The sequence below is a fragment of the Indicator indicator genome, chromosome 18 (genome assembly GCF_027791375.1).
Source record: "Indicator indicator isolate 239-I01 chromosome 18, UM_Iind_1.1, whole genome shotgun sequence".
NCBI classification, from domain to species: Eukaryota; Metazoa; Chordata; class Aves; order Piciformes; family Indicatoridae; genus Indicator; species Indicator indicator.
The window spans coordinates 998,179-1,023,006 of record NC_072027.1 but is presented as its reverse complement, the minus strand read 5'-3'; the positions used below and the strand labels follow the sequence as shown (position 1 = coordinate 1,023,006).

The 24,828-nt window shown below is 53.9% G+C and overlaps 1 protein-coding gene across 1 annotated transcript; it reads right to left on the bottom strand.

Annotated features, from left to right (window-relative positions):
• Positions 1–7,642: 7,642 nt before the first annotated feature.
• Positions 7,643–23,448, bottom strand: SLC25A48 (solute carrier family 25 member 48). The gene is made up of 7 exons (XM_054389204.1): positions 23,403–23,448; positions 21,534–21,577; positions 16,030–16,101; positions 15,232–15,484; positions 13,714–13,962; positions 12,018–12,151; positions 7,643–7,765 (listed from the first exon to the last, which is right to left on the bottom strand). Exons 1-7 carry the CDS (start codon positions 23,446–23,448, stop codon positions 7,643–7,645), a joined length of 921 nt encoding a protein of 306 aa, XP_054245179.1.
• Between the last annotated feature and the right edge of the window lie 1,380 nt (positions 23,449–24,828).

Sequence of the window (24,828 nt, the reverse complement as noted above, 5' to 3'; positions counted from 1 at the left end):
TTCGCCCTGTAGCTGCTGCACTCTGCCTTGGCAAGGATTTGACAAAATCTGATGTATGTAGGAGGGTCTCTGGGCCTCTTCACCTAAGCAAGGATGTCTCACTGCAGCTGCTCTGCTCTGGCAGTGGAAGTAATCAGTGCTGTAAGGTGCATGCAATGGACATCATTAGGACCTTGCCCTAGAGGAGCTGTAATTATGTTCACTGGACCATGAGCAGATCAGATAACTCCTGCCCAGGTCTAGAGCCCAAAAGGACAAGATCTGTATTTTTGTTACTAGCTGAAAGTCAGAACTGCCGAGCTTCCAGAGCTGCTCCCTGAGGCTCCTGTTCCTCCTGGCAGTGTCTAGCTGCCAGTGGTGCCAGTGCCATCTCTACATATTTTCAGTTCTATTTGATTGCTCACTGAGATCTGTCTCCTGCTGTTTTTGCTCCAGGGCAAATAGGTCACCAGAGAAGCTGTATTCAGTCTGCAGTAAATCAGAAATTCCCAGAGACAACCTGGCAGGGGAAGAACTTTCCATGTATTGGTTAGAACAGCACTGGATTGGGCACAGAAGTTCTCTTCTGGCTTCTCTTTGGAGTTCAGGCTTTGTTCCAGCATTTAGATGCTGATCCAAAGACCATGGAAACTTAGTGTTTGCTGCCATCCCACCAAAAAGACCAGCCTTTGAATATCATCTTTTTACACCTGGATTTGGTACTTGAGAAGTCTTCCATTTGATGCCCAGCTGCAGCAGGGTATTTTTCACAAGCACTCTGTCATTGCAGTTTAATTTGCATCCCACTGCAGTGTTTCCAAGAAACTCTGCATACTTTGGGGATTTTTTTTTTTAATCTAGGAGAAAAGATTCCCTGTAGAAGAAAGCCATCAAGATAACACAGCAACTCGTTTTACATCTCCTCTCTGCACTGATCAAGATGTCAGAGCTTGCAAAGACCACAAGAAAGGCTGTTGGTAGTTTCATTTCCAGAGATAAGGTGGCTTGGGGATCATTTTTTTTCTCCCCCTTTCCTTTAGGTAGTGCTGACAGAAGCCAGAGTAGAGAGAAAGGAATGCAGGGTGATACTGGCTGTTCCACAAAAGGGTAAACCCTAGCACAGTAATAGCAAGATTGCCTATGACAGAAGTGTAAAGTCCAGATGACCTCAAGGAACATTTCATCTGCCAGACTGGAGAGGGCAGTGGCACCTCCTGGCAGCCACACACTCTGCTCTGGCCTGGCAGGTGGACCCCAGGATGTCCTCAGGACCCTTCTGTAGGTAATGGAGTTTCCCTTCGCTTTCAGAAGAGTTTTAATTGACTTGGAAGCATCGAATGTCCCTAACCCAGACTGCTGAGGAGCTGTGAGGTGAGGGAGCTGCAGAGCTGCAGGCTGCCCTTGTTTGCTGCAGTGCTGCAGCCAGCAGAGCCTTCCTGGGCTCTGCAGCAGGTGAGGCAGGCTTGCTGTGTTGCAATGCCATGGAGCAAGAGCTGAGGTATGGCAAAAGAGGGAGCAGCCTGCCAGCCGCGCCGGGCACTGCGCGTGTTGCAAGGGCACCTCGCAGCCAGCGCTCTCCGGAGGCAAGCAGAGGAAGGCAAGAGCTGGCTCCAAAGATCAGCAGTACTCTTGCATTTGAAGGCTGTCCTGGTGCCACTGCTCTCACTGCAGGGGTTCTGTGGGCCTGGCTGTGGTCACAGCAGCAAAGAGAAACACTGCAGAGCTCTCAGATCAGAAGTCCACTCACCCTTCCTTGCTGTCCCATTGTAAGGTGACCCCAGGTGCTGGATTTGCCTCTCAGAGCAGCATGGAGAGGAAGGATGACCATGCAGGACAGGCAGCCAGCACAAGGCATCACTCCAGGGCTGTCATACATCCCTTCCAGCCAGCCCCTCATCACAGGTGGTTTTTTTATGCTGGAAGCATTGACAGCCCCCCTGCACCCTGCTGGAAGGAAGCACACAGTGCCAGTTCACTGGTGAAGTCAGCAGGGCTGCTGGTTCCCACCTGTTGTGTGAGTAAGAGCAGGCTGGCCCTGGGCCAGAGACCTGCCAGGACTGTGTATGGTCTGGGTGAAGCAGGCTAGCAGGCTGCCTGGAGGGGAGGATGGTTTGAAACACGGGGGAATGATTGGAGATGTCCCTGCTCACTGCAGCAGGCTTGGGCAAGGTGACCTTCGAGGGTCCCTTCCAGCCTGGTCTGTGATGCTGTGCACAGTCCATGGTCTGGTCCAGTCCATGAAGCTGAGCTAAGTCCTGGTGCTTTACAGGGGAGGCTGTGTAGGTGCTGCTCTGGAAGCAGCAGATGGTGTCAGCAGGGCAGTCTCAGTTGCAAAGTTCTGTCCTCTCCAAGTGGTTCTCCTTGTGACCCAAGGCTATCCATTGCTTCCTTCATCACTCAAGAGGACCTTTTCAGAGGTTTGGTGTTCTGCAGTCCAACAGCTTCAGCATTCCACCTGTGCTAAGGAAGGATTTCTTGATGCATTTTGTGTCTTAGAGTGAAACTTCACATGGAGCTGCTGGGACCTCTCCTGCTGCTGCACCTGTGGCTCTTAGCAGGTTGGGTGTCCACCAGTGTCTGATTCTGGAGCTGTGGCAGCACCTACACTTTAGGGAAGCTTTGAAGTTCAGTGCAGATATTTGAGTTTCCCCTCACTGTGTGGCTTTGCTCCTTCTGGAGCCTCTGTAAGGACATTTTACACACTGAGCAGTCAGCAGTGATCAATCTGTGTAGGAAGTCCAGTAGGGAAAAGAAGACTTCAGAGGAAGGAAGCTCTTCTTGTATTTCATGTAGCAGCTCAAACTTCTTCCCAGCTGTCTCTTGGCTCTCACCATTTTCTCCTCACCTTACACTTTACCTTTTTCAGCTCACACAGGAACACATCCAGGCAGGTTTTGAAAGTCTGCAGAGAAGGAGACTCCACCACCTCTCTGGGCAGCCTGCTCCAGGGCTCTGCCACCCTCACAGTGAAAAAGTTTTTCCTTATGTATCCCTGGTCCTCCTCATCTCCCTTCTCTGTTTTCACCAGTGCCAGGGTTCACTGCATTGATTTAAGCCATGTGGGGCTCTGTGAACAAGCTGTGGAGCAAGTGGCTTCTCCCACCCCACTGTGCAGGTGACTGTGGGACAGCACTGACAGAGAAGCAGGTCCATGTCCTGGACCCTGATGACATGGGGGATTCTGCTTTAATTCAGGGACAAAATCTGTGCCCCACACAAGGGATTTGGAGCAGCTCTTTGCCTGCCAGGCAAGGCACAGCTTCAAATTCTCAGCACCAGGGTCCCAGAGAGGATTCCTTAAGGCTCCACATTTCTGTCAAGGGGCAGTGCTATCAATGCTCTCTCTAGAATTCAATCTATTTCATACATCATGAAGAAAGTCATCCCCAAGACACAAACCTGCCAGCTCTCTGTGTGCACAGATGGCAGCTGGCATCCCTTACCCCTGAGATGTGGGACTGACTCCCCTGGCTTCACCCAGCCCCACCTCTGGCCTTGGTGACAGCCACACACACCCCCTCAAAAACAAGACTAAGTTATTGATGGGGCTCTGTGTGCAGGGATCCTCTGGGACTCATCACAGCAGTAGGCACAACCATGTCACAAAATGCTGAGCCTCAAAAGCCTCTTGTCCCAGCCCTGCTGTGCCTGACCCACTGCCAGCCCAACCTCCTGCACGGGGCCAGTGCTGCTGTCCCACTCCAGTCATTGTGCTCCAGCCTGCTGTGGCTCTCCCTCACTGCTGTTCTGTCTGTGCATTGCTTAAGCAGAACATGCAGGGCTTGCCTCCCATGCTGCTGGGCTAGGGAAGCCACAGGCAGGGCAAGGTCACCCCAAAATCACCTGCACACTGTCCAGGGTGGGGGTGTCTGGTGGGAAGGGAGGTTGTGCTGGTCTGGCAGCAAGTTCTGGCCTGGGGTTGAATCATCTACAAGGAGCAAAAGCTGAGAGCCTAGAGAAGAGCAGCCCCAGAGGGGATCTGATGTGCTGAGCTAAAGGGTGGGGGGCAAGAGGATGAGGCCAGGCTCTTGTCAGTGGTGCCCATGGACAGGACAGGGGCAATGGGCACAAACTGGAACCACGAGGTTCCACTTAAACACAAGGCAAAACTTGTTTGGTGTGAGGGTGCTGAGCCCTGGAGCAGGCTGTCCAGATAGGTTGTGGAATTTCCTTCTCTGCAGATATTCCAAACCCCCCTGGCCATTGTGCTCCTGGGCAAGCTGCTGTGGGTGCCCTGCTTGAGCAGGGGGTTGGACTGGATGGTCTCCAGAGGTCCCTTCCTACCCCCACTGTGCTGGGGTTCTGGGATTCTGTGAATGGAGCAGGGCAGAAGGAGATCGCCTGGCAGCTCCAGCTAGTGCACAGGACCGTGCCCTGCCGGGGCCAAGGTTGCCATCATGTGGCCAAAGCTTTTCATTCCCATCCCACTTTTCACCATTTGACACGAAAAGCTTCCTGCCCTCTGCTCCCTTCTCACACCTGGCAGCCCACATCTCTCCCTGGCAGCAGCTCCTGGCAGGTGTGTGTTGCACAGGAGCTGTGTCTGGGTAAATCCTGGACACCCATCTCAAGTCTGGTTTAATTGGATGAAGGACATCAGGACAAATCCCTCTGCAGCTCCAACATGGGGCTCAGGGCTTTCCACAGCATCACAGACTGCTCTGGGTTGGAAGGGACCTCCAAAGGTGTAGTCCAACCCCCTGCAGTCAGCAGGGACATCCCCAACGAGATCAGGTTGCCCAGAGCCCTGTCCAGCCTCACCTTGAGTATCTCCAGGGATGGAGCCTCAACCACCTCCCTGGGCAACCTGTTCCAGTGTTCCACCACCCTCATGGTGCAGAACTTGTTCCTCACATCCAATCTAAATCTGCTCTGCTCTAGTTTGAAGCTGTTGCCCCTGGTCCTGTCTCTGCAGGCCTTTGCAAGTAGTCTCTCTGCAGCCTTTCTGTAGCCCCCTTCAGGTCCTGGCAGGCTGCTATTAGGTCTCCCTGGAGCTTTCCCTTCTCCAGGCTGAACACCCCCAGCTCCCTCAGCCTGTCCTCACAGCAGAGCTGCTCCAACCCCCTGATCAGTTTATGGCTCTCCTCCATCAGCTCCAGGTCCTTCCTGTGTTGAGGGCTCTAGAACTGGACACAGCACTGCAGGTGAGGTCTCAGCAGAGCAGAGCACAGTGGCAGAATCAACTCTCTGGCTCTGCTGGCCACACTGCTTTGGATACAGCCCAGGATGACACTGAACCCAGCAAGACACTGACCAGAGTGCCGCTGGGCACCGTGAGAGCAGGATCCTCCAGATGCCCAGCTGGGTGCACACCACTTCCCTTCAATTAACTCAGCTTCACTTCACATAATGCAGGCAGGTAAGCCTCAGCCTTTATTTGCACTGAAGCCCAGCCTCCCCCCTGGAGATTGTGCTGTGCTGCATCCCAGGAGCAGAACACAGGCAGCATGGGAAGGGTGACTCCTCAGGCACAGCCAGCACCACATAGCTGTGTGAAGGCTCATCAGTTTCACCCACATTGTTTACCCAAAGCAGCTCCCTCTGCCCTTGCCAAGCTGGAAGGCACCGTGAGCCTCCTCGCCTGCAGGTCTGGAGATGAAGCAACACCAACTGTGCCTTGTGCTGCCCAGTCTTGGGGGAGCCACCCTGTGGGGTCAAGGCAGGTCCCATTGCAGGGACCCCGTTCCTGAGGGCTCCCTCCAGGCTTCAGTGTTTAGGCACTTTCTGCTGAGGTCTTGCAGTCGTGTCACAGAGGGGTTCCTCTTTCCTTCTCCTCTCCTGGAGGGAAGCTGGACAGCTGCTCCAGGCTGTCTTCAGAAAGCTTGACAGAGGGCATCTGCTGGAACTGACCTCACTGGGCTCTGTTCCCAGAGCCCTTCTCCAGAGGGACAGGGGGGACCATACATTTCCCAGGGCCAGTGCTGTCCCAGACTGTTACCCCATGCCACATGTCCCCCTGCAAGCGAGGCCCCTCAACCTCCCCTGCCAGTGCCACCAGAGTCCTCTTGTCCCAGCAGAACTGGTTCTTGCTGGGTTTGGGCATAAGAAGCTCCATGCTTAGAAAGTGAAGCATGGAGATATTTAGCAGCACAAACAAAACTAACCTTGGGATAAGTGAAGGGCTGAGGTAGAGACCTGGGTCTGCCCCATCTGCCTCAGTGGGATTGCAGCAGAGCTGGAGGTACAGTTTGGGATAAACTCTGCATGCCTTACCGAGACTTTCTTTGGTAATGGCCTCTCAAGGCTGATGTCTGCCCGATGTGGCAGTATTCAAGCTGGATCTTCACGTCAGGAAGATCAGAAGGTCTCATGAGACAGCTCTTGCAGGTCCCTGGAGGGCTACAGAGGGTGTCAGGTAAATTCACAGGCAGCCTTCTATGTGACACCTGGACTTGTTCTATTGGCTTCTGAAGAAGAAGGGCAGCTGAGCCTCTGAGTTTAACATCCTCCCAGCTCCTGGTTCAGTTTATACCTTGGATGACAACCTGGAGCTGTTGAAGCCCTTTGCATTTATTCATAAGTGCTAGATGGTGGCAAACTGGAGAGCTCTGTGATGCAGAACCTGAGGATCCCCTGGAACAGGTGGAGTCATCCATTTCCTTGATCCTGAAAGCAGCCTGGGATGTGGAGGGAATCCAGACCTTCCTGCGCCAAAAGCCCTTGCTCAGCCACCACACCTCCTCCTCTCCCTGGGCACAAACCAGAAGAGCATCCTGTGCAGCACTGTGCAAGAGAGGCTCCCCGGGCTCGGGGTGGGGGGCTGGGGTGGGGAACAGCTCAGTGGTGTGGGGAAGGGAAGGGAAGGAAGTTGTTCTCTCAGTTCAGCAGGAGAAAAGCCCTGGGTGAAGAAGCCCAACACCACCATGGGCATGAGTAAGGTGCTCTTATCAAGTGAAAGACTCGAGAAGAATCTTTGGATGTGATGGAGCTGGTGTAGTTTTCAGGGTCCTCCAAGAACAAAGTTCATGGCAGAAGAGAAAACATGCTGCAGGAGCAGGACAAGAGTCTTCTCTCAGAGCAGTTGAGCCCTCACCAACACCACGCTGCTGACTGGACTCAGGGAATTTGGAGACTCCTAGGGCTTCCTGGCAACACTTTTGAAATAAGAAAGAAGGTTTATGAAGCACTGCAGACAGCAGCAAAGGCTGCCCAGAATCATCCTGAGTATCTAACTGCTAAAAAAAGTTTCTTGAATCAGATGTTTTTAATGCAGCCCTGGGTTTATGAGGGGAAGAGCCAAGCTGTGGGTTGAGAGAGAAGGCACTCTGAAAGGGTTTAGTTTCAGCTCCTCGTGGACAGACCAAGGGCACTGTGCAGGGACTTCAGTGGGAGTGAGGGTTCCAAACTGAGAGAATGTTAGAGAGGGTTCTTGCTTGAGGTTTTCCTTTCCTGATTGATCCTAATCACAGCAATCACAGCCAGCAGAGCAGACTGCAGTGAGACTCCAGGAGCTCTGGAATGAAGTGAAAAGCCATCAGCACATCTGCTGTCTGCTCCAAACCCCACAGCCCCGGCTTGGAAATGCGTTTGGCTGCTCAGGTGTTGGTACCCATGGAAGTTGTCTGACTTTCATAGGATCAATGCAATTGCAACTCTGTTTGATTCAAAGATTGATTCTCTAGTTGGAATAAAGCTATTGGGGCTTTATGTGCTGACCTGGAAGTTAAGGACTGGTCTCAGTTTGGCCTCTCCTCATTGCTTTGAGGGAAAGTTCATAGCCAAGAAATGTGGCTGAACTCACTGGGAATCCTCGCACTGTATTGACCATGATGCCCCTAAAAAACACCTGTGGGGGATGGAGAGAGGTTAGAGCACAGGAACATGGTGGCTGCTTTGAGAAGAAGACAACATTGCATCAAATCAGGGGGGGATTCTGAAGAACCAAATCCAAGTTTGCTCTCACTGCCAGCCTGTACTGAAACCTGTGCTGGAGGATGGAAATGCAGCGATCAAAAAGTGGCTGCTTTGGTGTCAGGGTGCTGGTGAAAGTGGCTGCTTTGGTGTCAGGGTGCTGAGGAAAGTGGCTGCTTTGGTGTCAGGGTGCTGGTGAAAGTGGCTGCTTTGGTGGCAGTGTGCTCTGTGTCCCCCAAGGCCCCCCACCTGTATCTGCCACCAAGGGCTACAAGAGGTAAAGGGTGAAAACAATGTCCTCATCCTCCTGGTGTAGAGCAGAAAGCAGAAACCTTAAGCATCTCCTGGTGCTGCCCTACCTTTCCTGTGCTTGCATGAGCCTGTGGGGATCACACCAAGCCCAAGGTGCAAGCAGCAGTCTGCTGGTTTCATACAGCAATTGCTCTGACTGCCAGGGCTGGCTCTGGCTCCATGGGAGTAGCAGAGGTTTGGGAAGCAGGGAGGGAGCAGCGTGGCTGGGAGCCAGCCCAGCAGGGCAGGCACTGTGCCAGGCAGACTATTTTGCAGGTTTCACCTTTGAGCATAGATCAAATTTCTCAATCAAGAGAAAACTCGACTGTACCTTGCTGAGAACAAGCCCTCACCACCAGCTTTGGGAAAAACCCTTTGGTAGAAGGAGATGTTTTTATCTGGAGGTTCCTGAGGTGCAGCTTTGGTGCCCATACACAGCCCAGAGGTCTCTTTCACAGAATCACAGAAGGGGTTGTGTTGGAAGGGACCTTTAAAGCTCATCCAGTCCAAGCCCCCTGCAGTCAGCAGGGACAGCTGCAACTACAGCAGGTTGCTCAGAGCCCAAACAACCTGAGCTGGAATGATTCCAGGGATGGGGCATCTCCCACCCCTCTGGGCAACCTGGGTCAGGGTTTCACCACCCTTAATGTAAAAATTGGCCCCTTCTGTCCAGTCTGAATCCCCCTCCTTTAGTTTAAACCATCAGCCCTTGCCCTGTCAAAACAGGCCCTGACAAAAAGTCCATCCCCAGCTTTCTGATCACCCCCTTTAAGTTCTGGAAGGCCACGAGAAGGTCTCCTCTCATCCTGTCCTCACAGCAGAGGGGTTCCAGCCCTGTGAGTCAAGGCTGACCCTGCCCTAGGAAGGTGCCCCTGTCCTGTGAAGAAGAAGAGCTGTTCCTGTCCTGTTCATCAAGACAAGAAGCATCCTCAGCCAGGCTTCCGCCTTCTGCTCAGCCTGTATCCTTGCAAAGGACTCTGGCACTCACAAGAGTTACAGACCCTGCAGCCTTTGAGTGCTTGAACAGCCAACCAGGGCAGAGGGGCCCATGAGCCCCCTCCCTCCTGCTGTTGGCTTTCAACCCCCCCTTACCCTGCCCAGCACTGCCTGGTGCTGCAGGGGTGAGCACAAACCACTGCCCCCGGGGGGAAGGTGCTGCAGAGCCTCTGTTCCTCACAATCTCACTCCATTAGCCACCCAGGCTCCTGGCTGTGCTCAATTTAAACACCACAATCACAGAACCATTGAGGTTGGCAAAGACCTCTAAGAGCATCAAGTCCAGCCTTCTACCCAACACCTCCATGACCACCAGACTGTGTCCCAAAGTGCCACATCTACTTGCTGCTTGAACACCTCCAGGGCTGGTGACTCCAACACCTCCCTGGGCAGCCTGTTCCAATCCCTGACAACTATTACAGCAAAGAAATTCTTCCTAATACCCAATCTAAGCCTCCCCTGGCACAGCCTGAAGCCATTTCCCCTTGTCCTGTTGCTATTTACGTGGCAGAAGAGGCAAACACCAGCCTCACTCCAAGCTCCTGTCAGGGATCTGCAGAGAGCAATGAGGTCTCCCCTCAGCTTCCTCTTCTCCAGGCTTAAACAACCCCAGTTCCCTCAGCTGGTCCTCACCAGCCCTGTTCTCCAAACCCCTCATCAGCTTTGCTCTCCTTCTCCTTCTCCTTCTCCTTCTCCTTCTCCTTCTCCTTCTCCTTCTCCTTCTCCTTCTCCTTCTCCTTCTCCTTCTCCTTCTCCTTCTCCTTCTCCTTCTCCTTCTCCTTCTCCTTCTCCTTCTCCTTCTCCTTCTCCTTCTCCTTCTCCTTCTCCTTCTCCTTCTCCTCTCCAGCCCCTCAACGTCTTTACACGGCAGTGCCCCACAGTGGACCCAGTACTGGAGGTGTGGTCTCAGCAGTGCTCCGTACAGGGGGACAACCTCTTCCTCCAAGAGCCTGCAGAGGTGTTCTTTGCTGGAAGTGCCAGCTCATATTTCTTGTGCTTGGTGGTGTTTTACTGACACCTTTGAAAAGTGGTCTCTGCTCAGCATGCTCGTACAGGAACAGCTCTTAATTAAGTTCAGAAGAGATGTGAAAAGTCCCAGGAGAAAAGCAAGCTCCCTGCCAGGCTTTGCAAAGGCAAAGCTGCCACAGCTACTGCAACAAAGCATGGAAGGGCTGAGCTCCAAGCCCAGGAGCTCAGTGTCTGGGCAGTATTTCCCCTCAGCTAACCACCACCACCTCTCACACCCAGTGAACCCAGGGCATGATGCTGCCTGATGCAGAACCAAAACACACTCTCAGAGTTCATGATGGAGTCTGCAACGTGGAGTTGCAGTATGGGGAGCTTTGGGGCATTGATTCCTTGGGGTGTTTTGCTGGGTTAGGAAAGAGGAAATTTTCTGGGAGGAAATGAAGATTTTTGCAGTATCCATAAAACACCACAACAGAGCCGAGTTAAATCCTGAGGATGATGAAGAGGAGCACAGGGGCATAGATTTTTCTCATCAGAATGAGCACACCTGCCTGTGCAGAAGGAAGTGAGCTGCACTCCCACCAGGCACTCAGTCCCAGCACTGCCAATGCTGTTCCTCTGTTCCAGACCTGAGCTTGCCAATTACCACTTGAGTGTCTCCCAACACCTAAAAAGCTTTTCCGTATGAAAGGAGGATCCTCTGTCTTATCATCAGCCCTTACTCAATCATATGTTGCTGCCTTTGGTCTGGGTGCCAAACATGACAGAAACCCTTCCAGCAGCTTGGAGCTCAAATGAAACAAACAAAGTGCCTGAATGAGTTGTTAACATCCAGGCAGGACAAGGAGGGCAGGGGTGAAGATGAGGGTGGGGAGAGAAGGGAAAACACATGGACATTGCCTTGGCAGCCCCCCCGAGTTTGAATGTGGAGCCTGCACAGAGCCTGGGCATCCTGACCCGGCTCTGACCACCCAAGCATGGCCTTTAGCATCTCTCCAGGAAGCTCTGCTTCAGGTGGCTCTGACTTTCTTCACTCACCAGCAAAACCAGAGCCAGCCTGGAAGCTCCTTGACCATAACACAGTGGCTGGTTGGCAGCTGTTTAAATCATGCTGGCTTGTGACTTTGCAGGTTGCTTCTCCTTTTGCACCTGGTGACTGCCTCCCCCCTCAGAATGTGAAGATGAACACTTTGGAGCTAAAAGGCCACATGAGGTTTTGAGAGCAACTTCAGCACAGGTTTATTTCTGTATCAGAATCATTCACTTCTCATCAGCAGTGCAGCTGAGCTGCAGCCCTGGTGTTCTGCCATTCACATCTGCCTGAGGCAAAGTTTGCAGGTAGAGCAAACACCTTTCTGACTGATAGCCAAAGGAAGATAAGGAGGAAGATAAGCCCTGATGTTGGCAGGCAGCCCATCTTCCCCTTTGAAACCTAAGCAATTCCGCTCCCAGGACAGGTTCAGTCAGCTCTCCCTTGGTGCACAGGCAGGGCGGGCACTCTCCAACTGCAGCACCAAAGCACTGCTCAGAGAAACCAGAGGGCTTCCCACTGACTTCAGTGCTAAAGGGAAACATCTGACCTCTGCATTTTGGAGAAGCAATCACAGAGACAAGGTTTCTCTAACTCTAATTTATGCTAAGTCAAACCACAACCCCCATTAAGTGCAGCGACATGAAGTGGTACTTTCAGTTAATCAGCCCAGCAGGCTGTGATCCCCCCAGTCAGTCACTTTTCCACTGCTGCAGGGCACCTTATTGCTCTCTCTGTTATGATTTAGAAATGATCTGCTCTGTAATTACCTACTGCCATGATGATAATTCATCAGTGATCATTTATCTGACAACCCACAGGCAGGTTTGTAGCAGCCTTTGCAATTCCCGGCTGATTTTTAAATGCCTCATACCCAGACTGGACTTGGAGCATCACTTACTTTGAAGCCCTCGTTCTGGTAGCTCTGCAGGATGCAGTCCAGGGTGCCTCTGTACTTGTTTAAATAAACTCCATCTGCCTGGATTCGACTTTTCACAACATCCATTGGAGTGGCAACTGCCCAGGAAATGGCTCCTAGAAAAATGCAGAAGTATTTGAACAACTTCTTCTCTGTGTTTCCTGGGTCACAGGTCTGCAAGCTGAGAAATCCATCTCGCATCTATCACATCCTTCTCATGGGATGTCCACAGCAGGCACAGGGATACAGCAAAGTTCCCTGTTTCTGGAAGAATCATTGAGATAGGGGGAGGGGGGGGGGGGGGGGGTAATCAACAGCAAATTATTGGTGGTAATCAACAGCAGGCAACCCAGATGCTCCCCAGATGTGCAGGTCCATCTTCTGCCCCGCTGCAGGGGGAGCAGGGACGTGCGGTGCTGCGGGGAGCTGCCTCTTGGGATGGTTTCAGGAGCAGTGGAGTCCTCAGCTAATGCTGTGGAAAAGCAAAGTCTGAGCTCAAAAGGTAAATAAGAGGCAGGTTCACCTCCATCAATCAGGATGAGGCTCCAGGCAGCTGAGGTGAGCTGTTGTGGCCCAGCTGGACAGAGGAGAGGTTGTCTGGGTCTGTGTGGGGGTTGGAGCAGACCAGAGAGTCTGTCTGGATGGGCCAGGGCTCTATTTGTTGGCAGGAGGAACAGCCAGGGCACTTCTCTGGGAACTGTGGGACACAGTCCAGAGGAAGCCACAGAGGTGATCAGAGGGCAGGAGTCCCTCCCCTGTGGGGACAGGCTGGGAGAGTTCAGTCTGGAGAAGGGAAGGCTCCAGGGACACCTTGGAGCAGCCTTCCAGTACCTGGAGGGGCTACAGGAGAGCTGGGGAGGGACTTTTGACAAGGGCTGAGAGTGACAGGATGAGAGGGAATGGATTGAAACTGGAAGAGGGCAGATTTAGACTGGAGATTAGGAAGAAATTCTTTCCAATGAGAGCAGTGAGACACTGGAGCAGGTTGCCCAGGAAGGTTGTGGATGTCTCCTCCCTGAAGGTGTTCAAGGCCAGGTTGGATGAGGCCCTGAGCAACCTGGGCTGGTGGGAGGTGTCCCTGCCCAGGGCAGGGCATTGGAAGTGGATGAGCTTTGAGGTCCCTTCCAACCCAGCCCATGTCATGGTTTTGTAAGCACTGCCTGAGCTAAAACCTGACTTGAATTTAGGGGTCTGCAGTTTAGAAATGGGGAGTGGGTACAGGGGTGCCCTCACATGTGCAGTCATGGGGGTGTCAGTCTTCATGGCAGGTGTGCTCCGGGGAAACAGACCAGCAACAGTCAGCTCTGCTTCTGCTGCAGGCAGGCTGCACACCCTGCTGGTGGGAAGCCAGCAGGTTGAAGTCCTCTTCTGGAGGCATCCTGGCTGCCTTTTGTCACTGGCAGGGCGACATGCAGGCTGCTGTGAGGCATCCAGGCAGATGGAGGTCCTGGCTGTTATCCTGTGATGAAGGTCTGATAACACTTCCATAAAGTTTGTCAAGTCATAAAGCACAGCTGGGCTGCCAGAGCACCTGGCCCTGGGGCAGGAAGGTCGCTCAGCCCCATGTCCTCTTCTGGTAACCCCAGGCTGGTGGCCCCTGAGTCACCCCTGTTGGTACCTGCCCTGGGAACCTTCCTGTCTGTGTTTTGCCAGTGCTGTGGGAAAGGAAGCTGCTTACCTGCTGCACCCCCAGCCAGCCAGACCGAGGAGGGACTGGGGGAAATGCCTCCTTCTGGGGTGCTCCAGTCACAGAGCAATGTGTAGGGGATGAAGTAGAGGCAGTAGCCAGGCACATCCCTCAGGAGCATTGCTCCAGCACCTCGGTATATTCCTGGCAGCCCCTCCTTCTGCAGGACTGTCCTGAAGCAGTGCACTGGGCCTCGGTACGCAGCGAACCCAGGAACTGCAGGCTTTAGTTTAGTGTCTGCTGCAGAAGAGAAACCAACAGGATCCAACCATTAGAGCAGATACATTGCCACAGAACTCCTCTCCAGAGCCACCACCACCCAACAGGGATCACTGCCACCAGCTTGCTTTTGCTGGGATCAGTGAGGAGCACAGGGGAAAAAAACAGCTTTGAGAAAGAGGATTTGGGTCCATTTTTAAAAGGTGTTGAGACAGCTCAGGCTGGATTTTCCCCAGCTGCATTGCATGCCTCCCAAACAGTATGTGCCCGGCGAGGTTTCCAAATGAGTTTAAGGCTATGTGCCTGATTTTTCCTGGATTTTAACCACTCCTGGATTTTAACCACTCCTGGTGCCAGGCTGCATCTTTGAAAGCTTTGGCATCTCCAGAGTCTGGCCCTTCCCACACAGACCAACTCACTTCTGGAAAGGCTGTTAGGTTGGTAAGCTGCATGGAGGCTTTTAAAGCTGCCCATGCTGTTATTTTATCAAAGCAATGCAGAGCTCTCAGCGCTGCACAGTGAAACAGCACAACTGCAATCACCAGAGAGCTGTGGAGCTGCTGACATCCAGGCTGCTCAGCTCCAGAACCCTGCAGGCTCTCTCTTCAGCCCTGCACCTACTCTGGTGGAGTTTGCTCCCTGCTGGCAGCTCTCAAGCAGGAGCAGCTCCTTCTGCCTGCAGCTTCTGGAAAGCTTCAGCTGCCAGCATCCCCTCCTGAGCTGGGCACCTGTAACCCTGCCCCAGAACTGCCAGCACTGTTCCAGTGTCCCTGTGTCATTGTACTTTTGTTCAGAGGAGTGGGGAACAACAGAGGGGTTTATGGAGCACTGTATGTGGGGCTGAGAGCATGCAGCGGAAGGTGGGAAGCTGGCATTAGCACTGGCAGCCATGGTGCTGCTGCTGCTGGGATCACCTGGCTGCTGCTCCACAGCTCCTGGTCCTAAGCAGACCTGCCCCTGCATTCCTTATTGATCCCAATCAGGTAAAAATACCAAGAGACATCTGGTCAATCTCATTGATCAGATCATTCTAGTGTGAGGTGTCCCTGCCCACGGCAGGGGGGTTGGAACTAGATGATGCTTGTGGTCCCTTCCAACCCTGACTGATTCTATGATTAAAAAAAAAAGTCTCCCCTTGAGCAGAGCAGGATGGGCCCCACCCTGAGGCAGAGGGAAGATGTTTTAGCTCAGCTGCAGCAGGGAGCTGGGCCTTGAAGCAAAGCTGCCCTGGAGCTGTCAGTAAGCACCAAGAACCGGCAGAGGAAGGAAGAAGAAACTCTTGCTGCCTACCTGTGGTGCGTGGCTGTGTCTGCATCTGTAGCCTTATCTTTACCAGGTCCACAGGGGTGCCAATGGCCACGGAGACAAACCCTGCCAGGGTGCTGGCCAACAGCATGTCGGGGAGGGCCGGGGGCTGCGTGGGGTCGCCATGGCGCAGCTGCCCCAGGAGCCGCTGGGTGTTGCTGAAGACTCCAAACACCACAGAGCTGTAGACAGCCACGCTGGCCAGGGGGAAGGACATGCCCTTGAAGAACCCAGCCACCTGCCCAGGGAGGGGAGCAGCAGTTAGGAGAGCCAACAGCACCCAGCAGTGTCCACCCCAGCTTGTCTGTCAGCCCAGGAATGCAAACCCAGGTAGCAGCTGGAACCAGCTCTCTGCACACCTGAGCAAGTGCAAATCAGTGCACGCTGCCCAGGGCTTGTAAAGGCTGTGCAGAGCTCAGGGTATGCTGAAAGAACAGGAATCTTAGGCAGAAGAGATTTCCTACACTGAGGGTGCTGAGACACTGGCAGGGGTTGCCCAAAGCAGTGGTAGAAGCCCCATCCCTGGAAACATTCAGGGTCAGGCTGGATGAGGCTCTGAGCAATCTGCTCTAGTTGAAGATCACAGAATCACAGAACGTTAGGGGTTGGAAGGAGATCATCCAGTCCAACCCCCCTGCCAGAGCAGGATCATCCAGGGCAGGTCACACAGGAACACATCCAGGTGGCTTTTGACAGTTTCCAGAGAACTGCTGGTGATGTGGTTTGGGGCTTTTGTGCAGCTGCTTGCTGCATTTCTGGTCTTGCCTGTCTCCCAGCACTTACAGACTCGTTCCTGTAGAGGGTGAGCAGGCAGCTGAGGGTGTTCCCGTAGCCTTGTCCGGCCTGCAGGCGGGTCTGCAAAACAAATGCCATTCAGATGCCATGCTTCCAGCCCAGGCAAGACTCCTGCTGACATAAACAAGGTCTACTTTGCCTGGAGAGCCAATCCAAAGCAATAAACATGGCCTGCATCTGCCCAGCATCTTTGCCAGCAGCGGGGCTAGACAGCACCTCAGAGGGCTGCAGCATCTGGAGCTGATGACTCTCAGATCCCTCTGCAGCCCAGAGAAGCCACCCTGGCCCAGCACAGCATCACAGCAGGCTGCTGGCACTGGCAAGGTCCTGCTTTAGGTGGAAATTGGAGTGATGTCGTCTCCTCCACTTGGGGAATCTCAGTGAAGGTTGGGATGGAGAGGAAAGCTCCTCCGGGAGCCTTCTGGTGCCCTTCAGACCCAAGGTTGACTTCAAGCCATAGAAATATTTCAATGGAGACAAAATAATTCAGCTCACTCTTAGAAACTCTCCCTTCGTCACTGAAAAAAAACTACATTTTTACATCATTGCCAACAAAGACATCTTGTTTCTGGAAAGCAATGGCTGCATGCCTTCCAAAAACCACCTGCCACAGCTGGAAGCAAGGAGGTGTGAGTCACCACCAAGCCTGTGTCAGTGTGGCAGTTTAGTCTGGGTGCCCCCTGCCACTGCCACATAAATTACACCTCTGGTGTCCTGGGTGCCCACCCAATAGGGGTGGACACAGGAAACGGCGTTTTTCTACCCATAAATCCTGCACCCTGTAAGTCCATCTGCAGAGTCATATTCTTCCTCTTTCTTCCCTCTCTGCTCCCGTGGGAGATGTCCTTTCTTATTGGGTAACGCCGGGAGAGTATCCTCAAGGCCACTTAGGCCTGTCTAGGCCTAATGCCAGGAGGAGAATGGAGGGGGGGCAATCTCAGACCTGGACAGCCTGAGACTTGCCTAGCAGTGGGAGGAGGAAGAAAGAGCCCTGGGGGTTTGGGTATACCCTCAGGTGGGAGGAAGGGAGGATTGGGAAGCCTTTGGGAATTCTGTGAGGGGTTCTGTATGCTTTAGGATGTTCTTTTCCACTATGCTTTGCAGTTTGTAGTTCTCTGTAGCTTCACCAATTGCTTTTCCATTTAAACTTTCCATCACTCTCCAATCCGTTTGTGTGAGTCTCATTCTTTTGTCTCTTTCGGGGCAAGAGATGTTCTGGCTGGCCTCAAACCAGTACAGATTTTTTGGTAGCAGAGGATGGTTGCTGCGGAACTCTGCAAATTGGATTGGAGAAGAGCAGGGGTGGAAAAGTTAAAATGGTATCTGGGCGTTGTTGGTTTTTGGTGGTTGGGCTCAAGGCTTTGTGCTGGGGCGACTGTGTGGGCGTTTTATGGGTTCTGAGGGGACACCCTGGTGCGTAGCCGTGGCATGGAATCCTGTCTGCTGTTCTAAGGCGGCAGCGGTGACACTACAGCTACAGGCATTGGGGAAAGCTTAAGAATGCGGTGCCTGTCCCTTTCCCTTTTGTTCCCCGCGGCGCCAGCGGCGAGCAGAGTGGCGCGGAGCCGAGGAAGGGGGAGGGACAGTCGGAAGCAGACCAGGGTCGGCTTGTCCCGCGGCGGTGGGGGCTGGCTGCAGCGGGAGGTGAGCGATGACTCCCGTAATCAAGAAGGCGAGCGGTGGCTCCAGTTCAAAAGCTGCTTCCGAGGACCCAGGGAGCGAGTATAGCTTTGGCTGGAAAAGCCGCTCGTGTGGCCCGAGGGGTGGCGGCGGTTTTGATCTGTACCGCGGCTGCAGAGGTGACGGCGGCTCTCGCTGTTATCTCTCCCCTGATTTTCGGACGCGCTCCGAAAATGGCGCCTAGCACCTGGCTCCGCCTCTCTTCTCGGCGGGTTGCAGTGCAGCCACTCCCTCTCTGGGGGAGGGCTGTGTAGCCGGATGCCTCCATGCCTCAGCATGCGTACGCTCAGGGGGAGCGGTGTGCCTGTGCGCGGTGTGCAACCGTATTAGCCTCAGGCCGCGGCTGGAAGCGGTCAGCACTGGGCTTGGGAAAGGTCCGTGCAGCTTTGGAAAGTCTCAGCGTGCTGTTGCCTGCAAGGGGTGGAAGGAGTCGAGTCGGTGAGCCTGATTTCTCAGACTCGATTGCCCCGAGGGGTGGAAACATGCCGCTTGAGTGGATGGAGATTGATGTTTGACTGAGAAGTTATGAGGTTGTTTCCAGGTGGCCAGGATGCTCCATCGGATCCATGGAGAGTTCACCATGCAGAAGAACGAAAACTGCGTCGCTGGGAGGTTCCACAGGATGAGGGAGAAGAGCTGGACTGAACTGTGACCTGAGCCGGAGGAAGAAGACTCTTTGGAAGGACGCCCAGATGGAGACTTGGACTTTGCCAGACATGTCATCTGAAAGTTGTTTCTAATTTGATGATATGTTTTGGGTGCTGGAATTATGGGTATGAAATAAGGGGTGGCATGTGGCAGTTTAGGCTGGGTGCCCCCTGCCACTGCCGCATGAGATTACACCTCTGGTGTCCTGGGTGCCCACCCAATAGGGGTGGACACAGGAAATGGCGTATTTCTACCCATAAGTCCTGCACCCTATAAATCCATCTGCAGAGTCATTCTCTTCCTCTTTCCTCCCTCTCTGCTCCCATGGGAGATGCTCTCTCTTATCGGGTAATGCCGGGAGAGTATCCAAGGCCTCTTAGGCCTGTCTAGGCCTAATGCCAGGAGGAGAATGGAGGGGGGGGCAGTCTCAGACCTGGACAGCCTGAGACTTGTCTAGCAGTGGGAGGGGGGAAGAAAGAGCCCTGGGGGTTCGGGTAGACCCTCAGGTGGGAAGAAGGGAAGAACTGGGAAGCTTTGGGAATTATGTAACGGGCTCTGTACGCTTTGGGATGTTCTCTGCCACTATGCTGTGTAGTTTGTAGTTTTCTGTAGCTTCACCAATCGCTTTTCCATTTAAACTTTCCATCACTCTCCAACCCGTTTGTGTGAGTGTCATTCTTTTGTCCCTTTCGGGGCAAGAGAGGATCTGTCTGGCCCCAAACCAGCACAGTCAGTCAGCACAGCTCCCCCTCCTCACCCAGATACACAGAGAGATGAACACCCCCAAGGGGTGCTGAGATCATCTGCCCTGCCAGCTGTTCCAAACTTGGCACTCAAAGCATCTGACCAAGAAATGCATTTTTTGGCCTTGGAGGTCTATGAAGGATTGGAAAGGTTCTTCTCTCCACAGGACCTGGAGCTTCAGCAGCTGGAGGGTGCTGGAGCCCTGGAGCAGGATGCCCAAAGAGGTTGTGGAGTCTCCTTCTCTGGAGAGCTTCCAAACCCACCTGGCCATTGTGATCCTGGGCAAGCTGCTGTGGGTGCCCTGCTGGAGCAGGGGGGTGGTCTGGATGATCTCCAGAGGTCCCTTTCAGCCCCCACCATGCTGGGATGCTGTGACCTGACCCTGGCTGAGGCCAGAGCTCATTTTTTGTAGGAAGACCCTCACATATGCTCTGGCTGTGATGTTTTTAGAGCATGGGGACAACATAGGTGGTGACATCCATCAGCACTGCTGCTGGGAGGGATGAAATGAAGCCTGGAGGGACAGTGCCAACCTCTGCTTGAGGGACAGTGCCCAGGCCCTGCTGTGGCTCAGCCCTGACTTACCTTAGATCAAAGCAGGAATTTTATTTGAGGATTTAAAACCCAAAGGAGATTGTGTCCTCCAGTGTCTGTGCCTGAGGAGAGCTTTAGGACAGCTTTAAGACAGGTTCAATGGCACAACCATTTAGCCCAGAGCCCTGTAAGAGGCTCCCTGGTGGGATGCCATGGTGGGACCCTGGCTGGAGGGTGGGAAGGACCAAACCCCAGGCTTGTCCCTCAGCCAGGGATGGCTCCACGCATCCATCTGCCACAGCAAGCAGAGCTCCCAGCCTGGCCAGAGCCCACGGAGAAGGCAACAGCCAAAGCAGGCCACTCAGTGAGCCCTGCAGGCAAGCCGGCAGCTGCAGCTCATGCAGCACTCTGCAGCAGGCCCAGGCAGGGGGTGCAGACCAGTGTGTGCCATGGCTCATGCTGTGGGTGGTGGGGTCAGGCAGGACCGGACAGGAGGTTGGCTGAACCTGGCAGCCCAGGACAGGACAACTAGAGTGCACAGCCCTCTGTTACCTCCTGGCTTCAGTGCACACTCAGCCCAGACATTTCCATTCTGGCTCCATGGGCTTGTTTTTTTTTCCTTTACACAGTAACCAGGTCTTCAGAGGTTCAAGTTAATACAATTCTTGAGTAACTGAGGGCAGCTTAGTGACCTCACAAACTGCCCCTCATGCACATGGCCCTTAGCTAAGCTCTTAACACCCAGCACTGAGATCCCTGCTGACATCTTCATCAACTTCTACCAGCAGGGAAGTTCCTCAGGAAGCTTCTTCTTTCTGTGACCTGTTAATGAGCACAGCAGGGCTCATGGGTGACACCAGAAACTGAAGAAAGTGCTGGGAAAATTAATGCAATGTGGAGGATGAAGAAGTGATTAAATGGAGAACTGTTTAGAGGTTTGCAGCACCATGAAATAAAACAAAACAGCTGCTTGAGTTTGGTGGAAGCTGCAGAGCGGTGAAATACTGCAACAGGTTGCCCAGAGATGTGGTTGAGGCTCCACGCCTGGAGACACTCAAGGACAAACTTGATGGAGCCCTGAGAATCCTGATCTAGTTGGAGGTGTCCCTGCTTGCTGCAGAGGGGTTGGACAAGATGACCTTCGAGGGTCCCTTCCAACCCAATGATGCTGGGAGGGGGCCAGGCTGAAGGAGAGGGTCTGCTTGGTGGGAACTGTGGTGTGGGTCCCACACACCCCACCCAATCCTACATCCAGTGCTGACCCCCTCCTCACCCTAGGGAAGGATCCTCCCATCCCCATGAGGCCATGGGTGCAGCAGGAGGGCTGGTCAGCTTGGCTGGGTCAGGCTGTCCTGGCGTGTGCATGGGCTTGTCTGCATCATGCCAGCAAATATTTTCTTACATCTCTAGATCTTTCCCTCTGAGGAATAATTGTCTTGCAGGAATAGCAAATATTGCATCTCATAGCCTTGGAATAAAATTTCAGCACTCTGCCCTCTCAGCCTTGTCAGCACTAAGAAAACACATACAAATATGCCTGCAGCAAAGCAAATACAGTTCCCCTGGTGCCCTTTGAATGCTTCTCTGTGGCAAAGTTCAATAAAGCATTGGCAGAACTGTTTGGTGAGCCACACATTAGGTAAGGCCAGGTTTAATGTTCAGCATGAGTCCTCCTCACTGGAGGAGCTCCTACCTATCAGCCAGGTCTTTTAGTTCCTCCTCCAGAACCTGCCTTGGAGAGGAGGAAAGTCTCTGAAATTCCTACCCAGGCTGAGCTCCCCCTCGGGGTGAAGTGAAAGTCTCTTGAAGCATCATCTCAGAGAGGCGTCCTTGCCCGCCAGGGGGGTTTGGGCAGTGATGTGAGAGCGTGGTTCAAAGTGTCTTACCTTGATGGTGTCCAGGGGGTGCCCCACAAACACACTGACAGCTCCTGGGGGAGAAAGCAAAGTGTTGCACAAGGCATTGAAGAGCTTTTGTGACAGGACAGGAAGCAGTGGGGTTACAGGGCAGGAGGAACAGCTGTGCTGGAACAAGCTAGAGCAATGCTCACTGCAGTGCCCTGTCTCTGGTAACAGCTAAAAGCTGGGCAGAAGCATCAGCACAGCTATCTTTGACTACTCCCCTGGACTCCACCAACTTTACATCTCAAAGGCACCTGAGCAGGAGGAGGAGGAGGAGTTGTGTTTGGGTGCCCTGTCCATGAACCAACCCCTCTCACACTCTCATGCAAGCATTTGGCCTCAAAATGATGAGATTCAGGTTGGACACAAGCAAGTGCTTTCTCCTGGCTCAGACAGAGGTGCCTCAGAGCTGACTTCTGATGGGAGCTGTGAACCCCCATCCTTTGCTCCTTTAAGAGCAGTTTACAGAGATACCTTTCAGGGATAATTCAGGGAGGGAAAGGGATCCTTCAGTCTCTACAGTTTCATCCAACCTCATTCTCCATGGTTCTTCAGGAGAACCTGGCCCAGTCCTGTTTAGCGTGCAGCCCACCTCCCCACACTGCCCACTGCCAGGACTCCCCATGGCAGGGCACAGGGTGACTTGGTTTCCCCCTTCTCCATGAGGGCAGAGCAATCCATGTGCCATGACCAGGATGCATTTTTGTGTGCTTGTTGCAAAGAGCGGCAGCAGTTTTTTAGGGTGTCTGTAGAGATTTGTGCAAAGCAGTGTCCCCAAGTGCTTTAGAGACTACATGGAGTGTCTCACTTGCAGTGGATTAGGACTGAAAGGAGCATGATATCCTCAGTCAGCACATCATGACTTTACTCCAAAACCTCTTGTGAAATGTCCCATGTCCTTCTGAACCCTAACCTGAGACCACCAGAGGGCCAGGGCTATGCATGAAAGCTGACCACTGCCATCAGCACCAAGCACAGGTGGCTGTTCACCCCCCAGACATCCTGTCCCAGTCCCGGGGGTCTGGGGTCAGCAGGGCAGAGGCAGCACTGTGAGCTGCACAGCTTCCCACGGAGATCCCCAAATCAGCTGCTGGCCTAACCTTTTGCCAGAGCTTCTGGGTGTTTTTAGAGTCAGTTAACCTCTTAACTGCATCTGGCTGGTCTGCATCCAGAGACCATCTCCCACCCTCTTCTGAGCCTTGAGGTGAGCAGAACTCTGCTGTGTGGTGGCCGGTGCCAGAACTCTCCCTCTGCCCCTCCTAGGAACAGAGCAGCTCGGCCCTGCACCTTCTCGGCGGTTAAGCCCCCAGCTCTGCCGGACACCCCGCGGCGTCGGCGCTTCCTTCTCTCCCTGCCGTCTCTTTTCCCAGTGTCTGGAATCAGCATTTCCCGCAGCCCGCACCGATTCCCTCCCTGCCGGCACCGCCTGCAGCCTGTTTGCCGAGTCGGGATCGCGGGGTCACAGCCGGGCGCTGCCTCCCCTCGGGGGCGTGTGCGGCTTTGAGGGGGGAGGGTACCCCGCTTCGGCTGCTGCCAGCCTCGGCTGCTGCCCTCCCAGCCCGGCCGGAGCTGTGCGGGGGTGACTCCGGCAGCCGTCCCCCAGCTCCCTGCACAGCAGCAGCAGCAGCAGCCCTACCGAGACTCCAATTTTGATTATCCCGCCCTTGGAAACAGGATTAAAACTGCGGTGCTGGGCCGAAGCGAAGCCCAGCACCCCGCGCATCCGCTGCTGCCGGCACGCCGCTCGGTGACACGTAGGTGACATGGAGGGTCTTATTCCCACCCATACTCCTGTCCCCCCAGCCCTACCGCTGCCTTCCTTCCCCCAGCACCCCGAGCCCCCGCATCACTTACCACCCACCCAGCCCGCAGCGAAGTCCTGCAGCTGGAGACTGCCCATCCTGAGCCGCCGAGCCCGTCCCACAGGGCAGGGGGGATGCCTCCGGGCAGAGAGTCCCTCCGGGGGCAGAGGATCCTCAGCCGGGCAGGGGTTCCCACGGGGGAGGAGATTCTACCGGCGAGGGTGTCACCCCAGACAGGACTTCCCTTCCAGGCAGGGGGTCCCCACCGGGCAGGGAGTCCCCTCCGGGCAGCCGTCCCGGCCGTGGAGAGAATCTCCGCCGGACAGTAAGTAGGTTCCAGCCGGGCAGGGGGGGACACCAGTCCCCTCCGCGCAGGGGTCCCCCAGCGGGCAGAGGGTCACCTCAGCGCAGGGGTCCCCCCGGCACTCTCCCCGCCGCGGTCCCGCCGTCTGCCCAGTGTCTGCGGGTCCCAGTGACATCACGCACCGGCCTTAAAGGAGCCGCGCAGGGGCCGGCGGCGGCGGGGAGGGTCCCGGGCAGGCGGGGAAGACACGGGGGGCAGCGATGCCGCCCGCTGTCAGGTAGCGGAGGCAAGCCCGGCTGCTTGGAGGCCTGGCAACAGGGAAAGGGGTTCTGTATGGAGGGGAAAAAACAGTGATTTGGGGGCTAAAAAATCTTAAATTAAAGGCACAAATCCAAGGATAAAGATTGTACCTCAGACAGCCTCACTCAGCTTAAAAACACTTCCATTTGCTTCACTGAAATAATCTGCCCAGGAGGGATCCTCAATTTCTGTGCTGTTTCTTTACAGGACATCCCAAATGTCATTGTTATTATCTTTTCAGGAGATATCCCCAATTTCTGTGTTATCTTTTCAGTGGCTATCCCAAATTTCTGTGTTAACTTCCCAGGAGGTACCTCCAATTTCTGCATCCCCTTTTCAGGGGACATCCCCAGTTTCCATATTATCTTCTCAAGGGGCACCCCAAATTTCTATATCATCTTTTCAGGAATTTCTGGATTGTCTTTTCAGGAGGTATTTCCAAATTCAGTATTTTGGCAAGCACTGAACCATTATTTCCTGTCCCCTTCCTTCCCAACAACATTCACCATTTTCCTGTACCTCTGTTATCTGCCTCTTCCCTAGCCCTGTGTTTCCCTGTCGAGTTCCCCTTCCATGCCAGATGCTCCTTTTCATCCTCCTGAGCCACAGGCTTTGAACTGGGCAGCCAGAACCATGAGGGACAGAAGGGGCCAGGCACTCAGCAGCATAAAGATCTCTTCTGGTTTTGATCTCAAAACCTTTTTTCTGGCAATTCCTAACATGCCTTTGTGATTCACACTGAGGACTGGGCTCCCCCTCTCTCTCAGATGGTGGACACCTGGTTGTGAGCCCAGCCTGGCTGCTGTGCCTCCTGTGTGGCACTTTTCAGCAGTAAATCTCAGCACCCAGCCACTCTGCAGCATCCTTCTGGTTC

Coding starts and splice junctions, on each gene's coding strand:
- SLC25A48 (XM_054389204.1), bottom strand. CDS start 23,448: ATGGGCAGTCTCCAGCTGCAGGACTTCGCTGCGGGCTGGGTGGGTG. Junction 15,485..16,029: donor CCCTCTACAGGAACGAGTCT/GTAAGTGCTGGG, acceptor CTCCCTGGGCAG/GTGGCTGGGTTCTTCAAGGG. Junction 7,766..12,017: donor ACCAGAACGAGGGCTTCAAA/GTAAGTGATGCT, acceptor CATCCCCCACAG/GTGTTTTTTAGGGGCATCAT.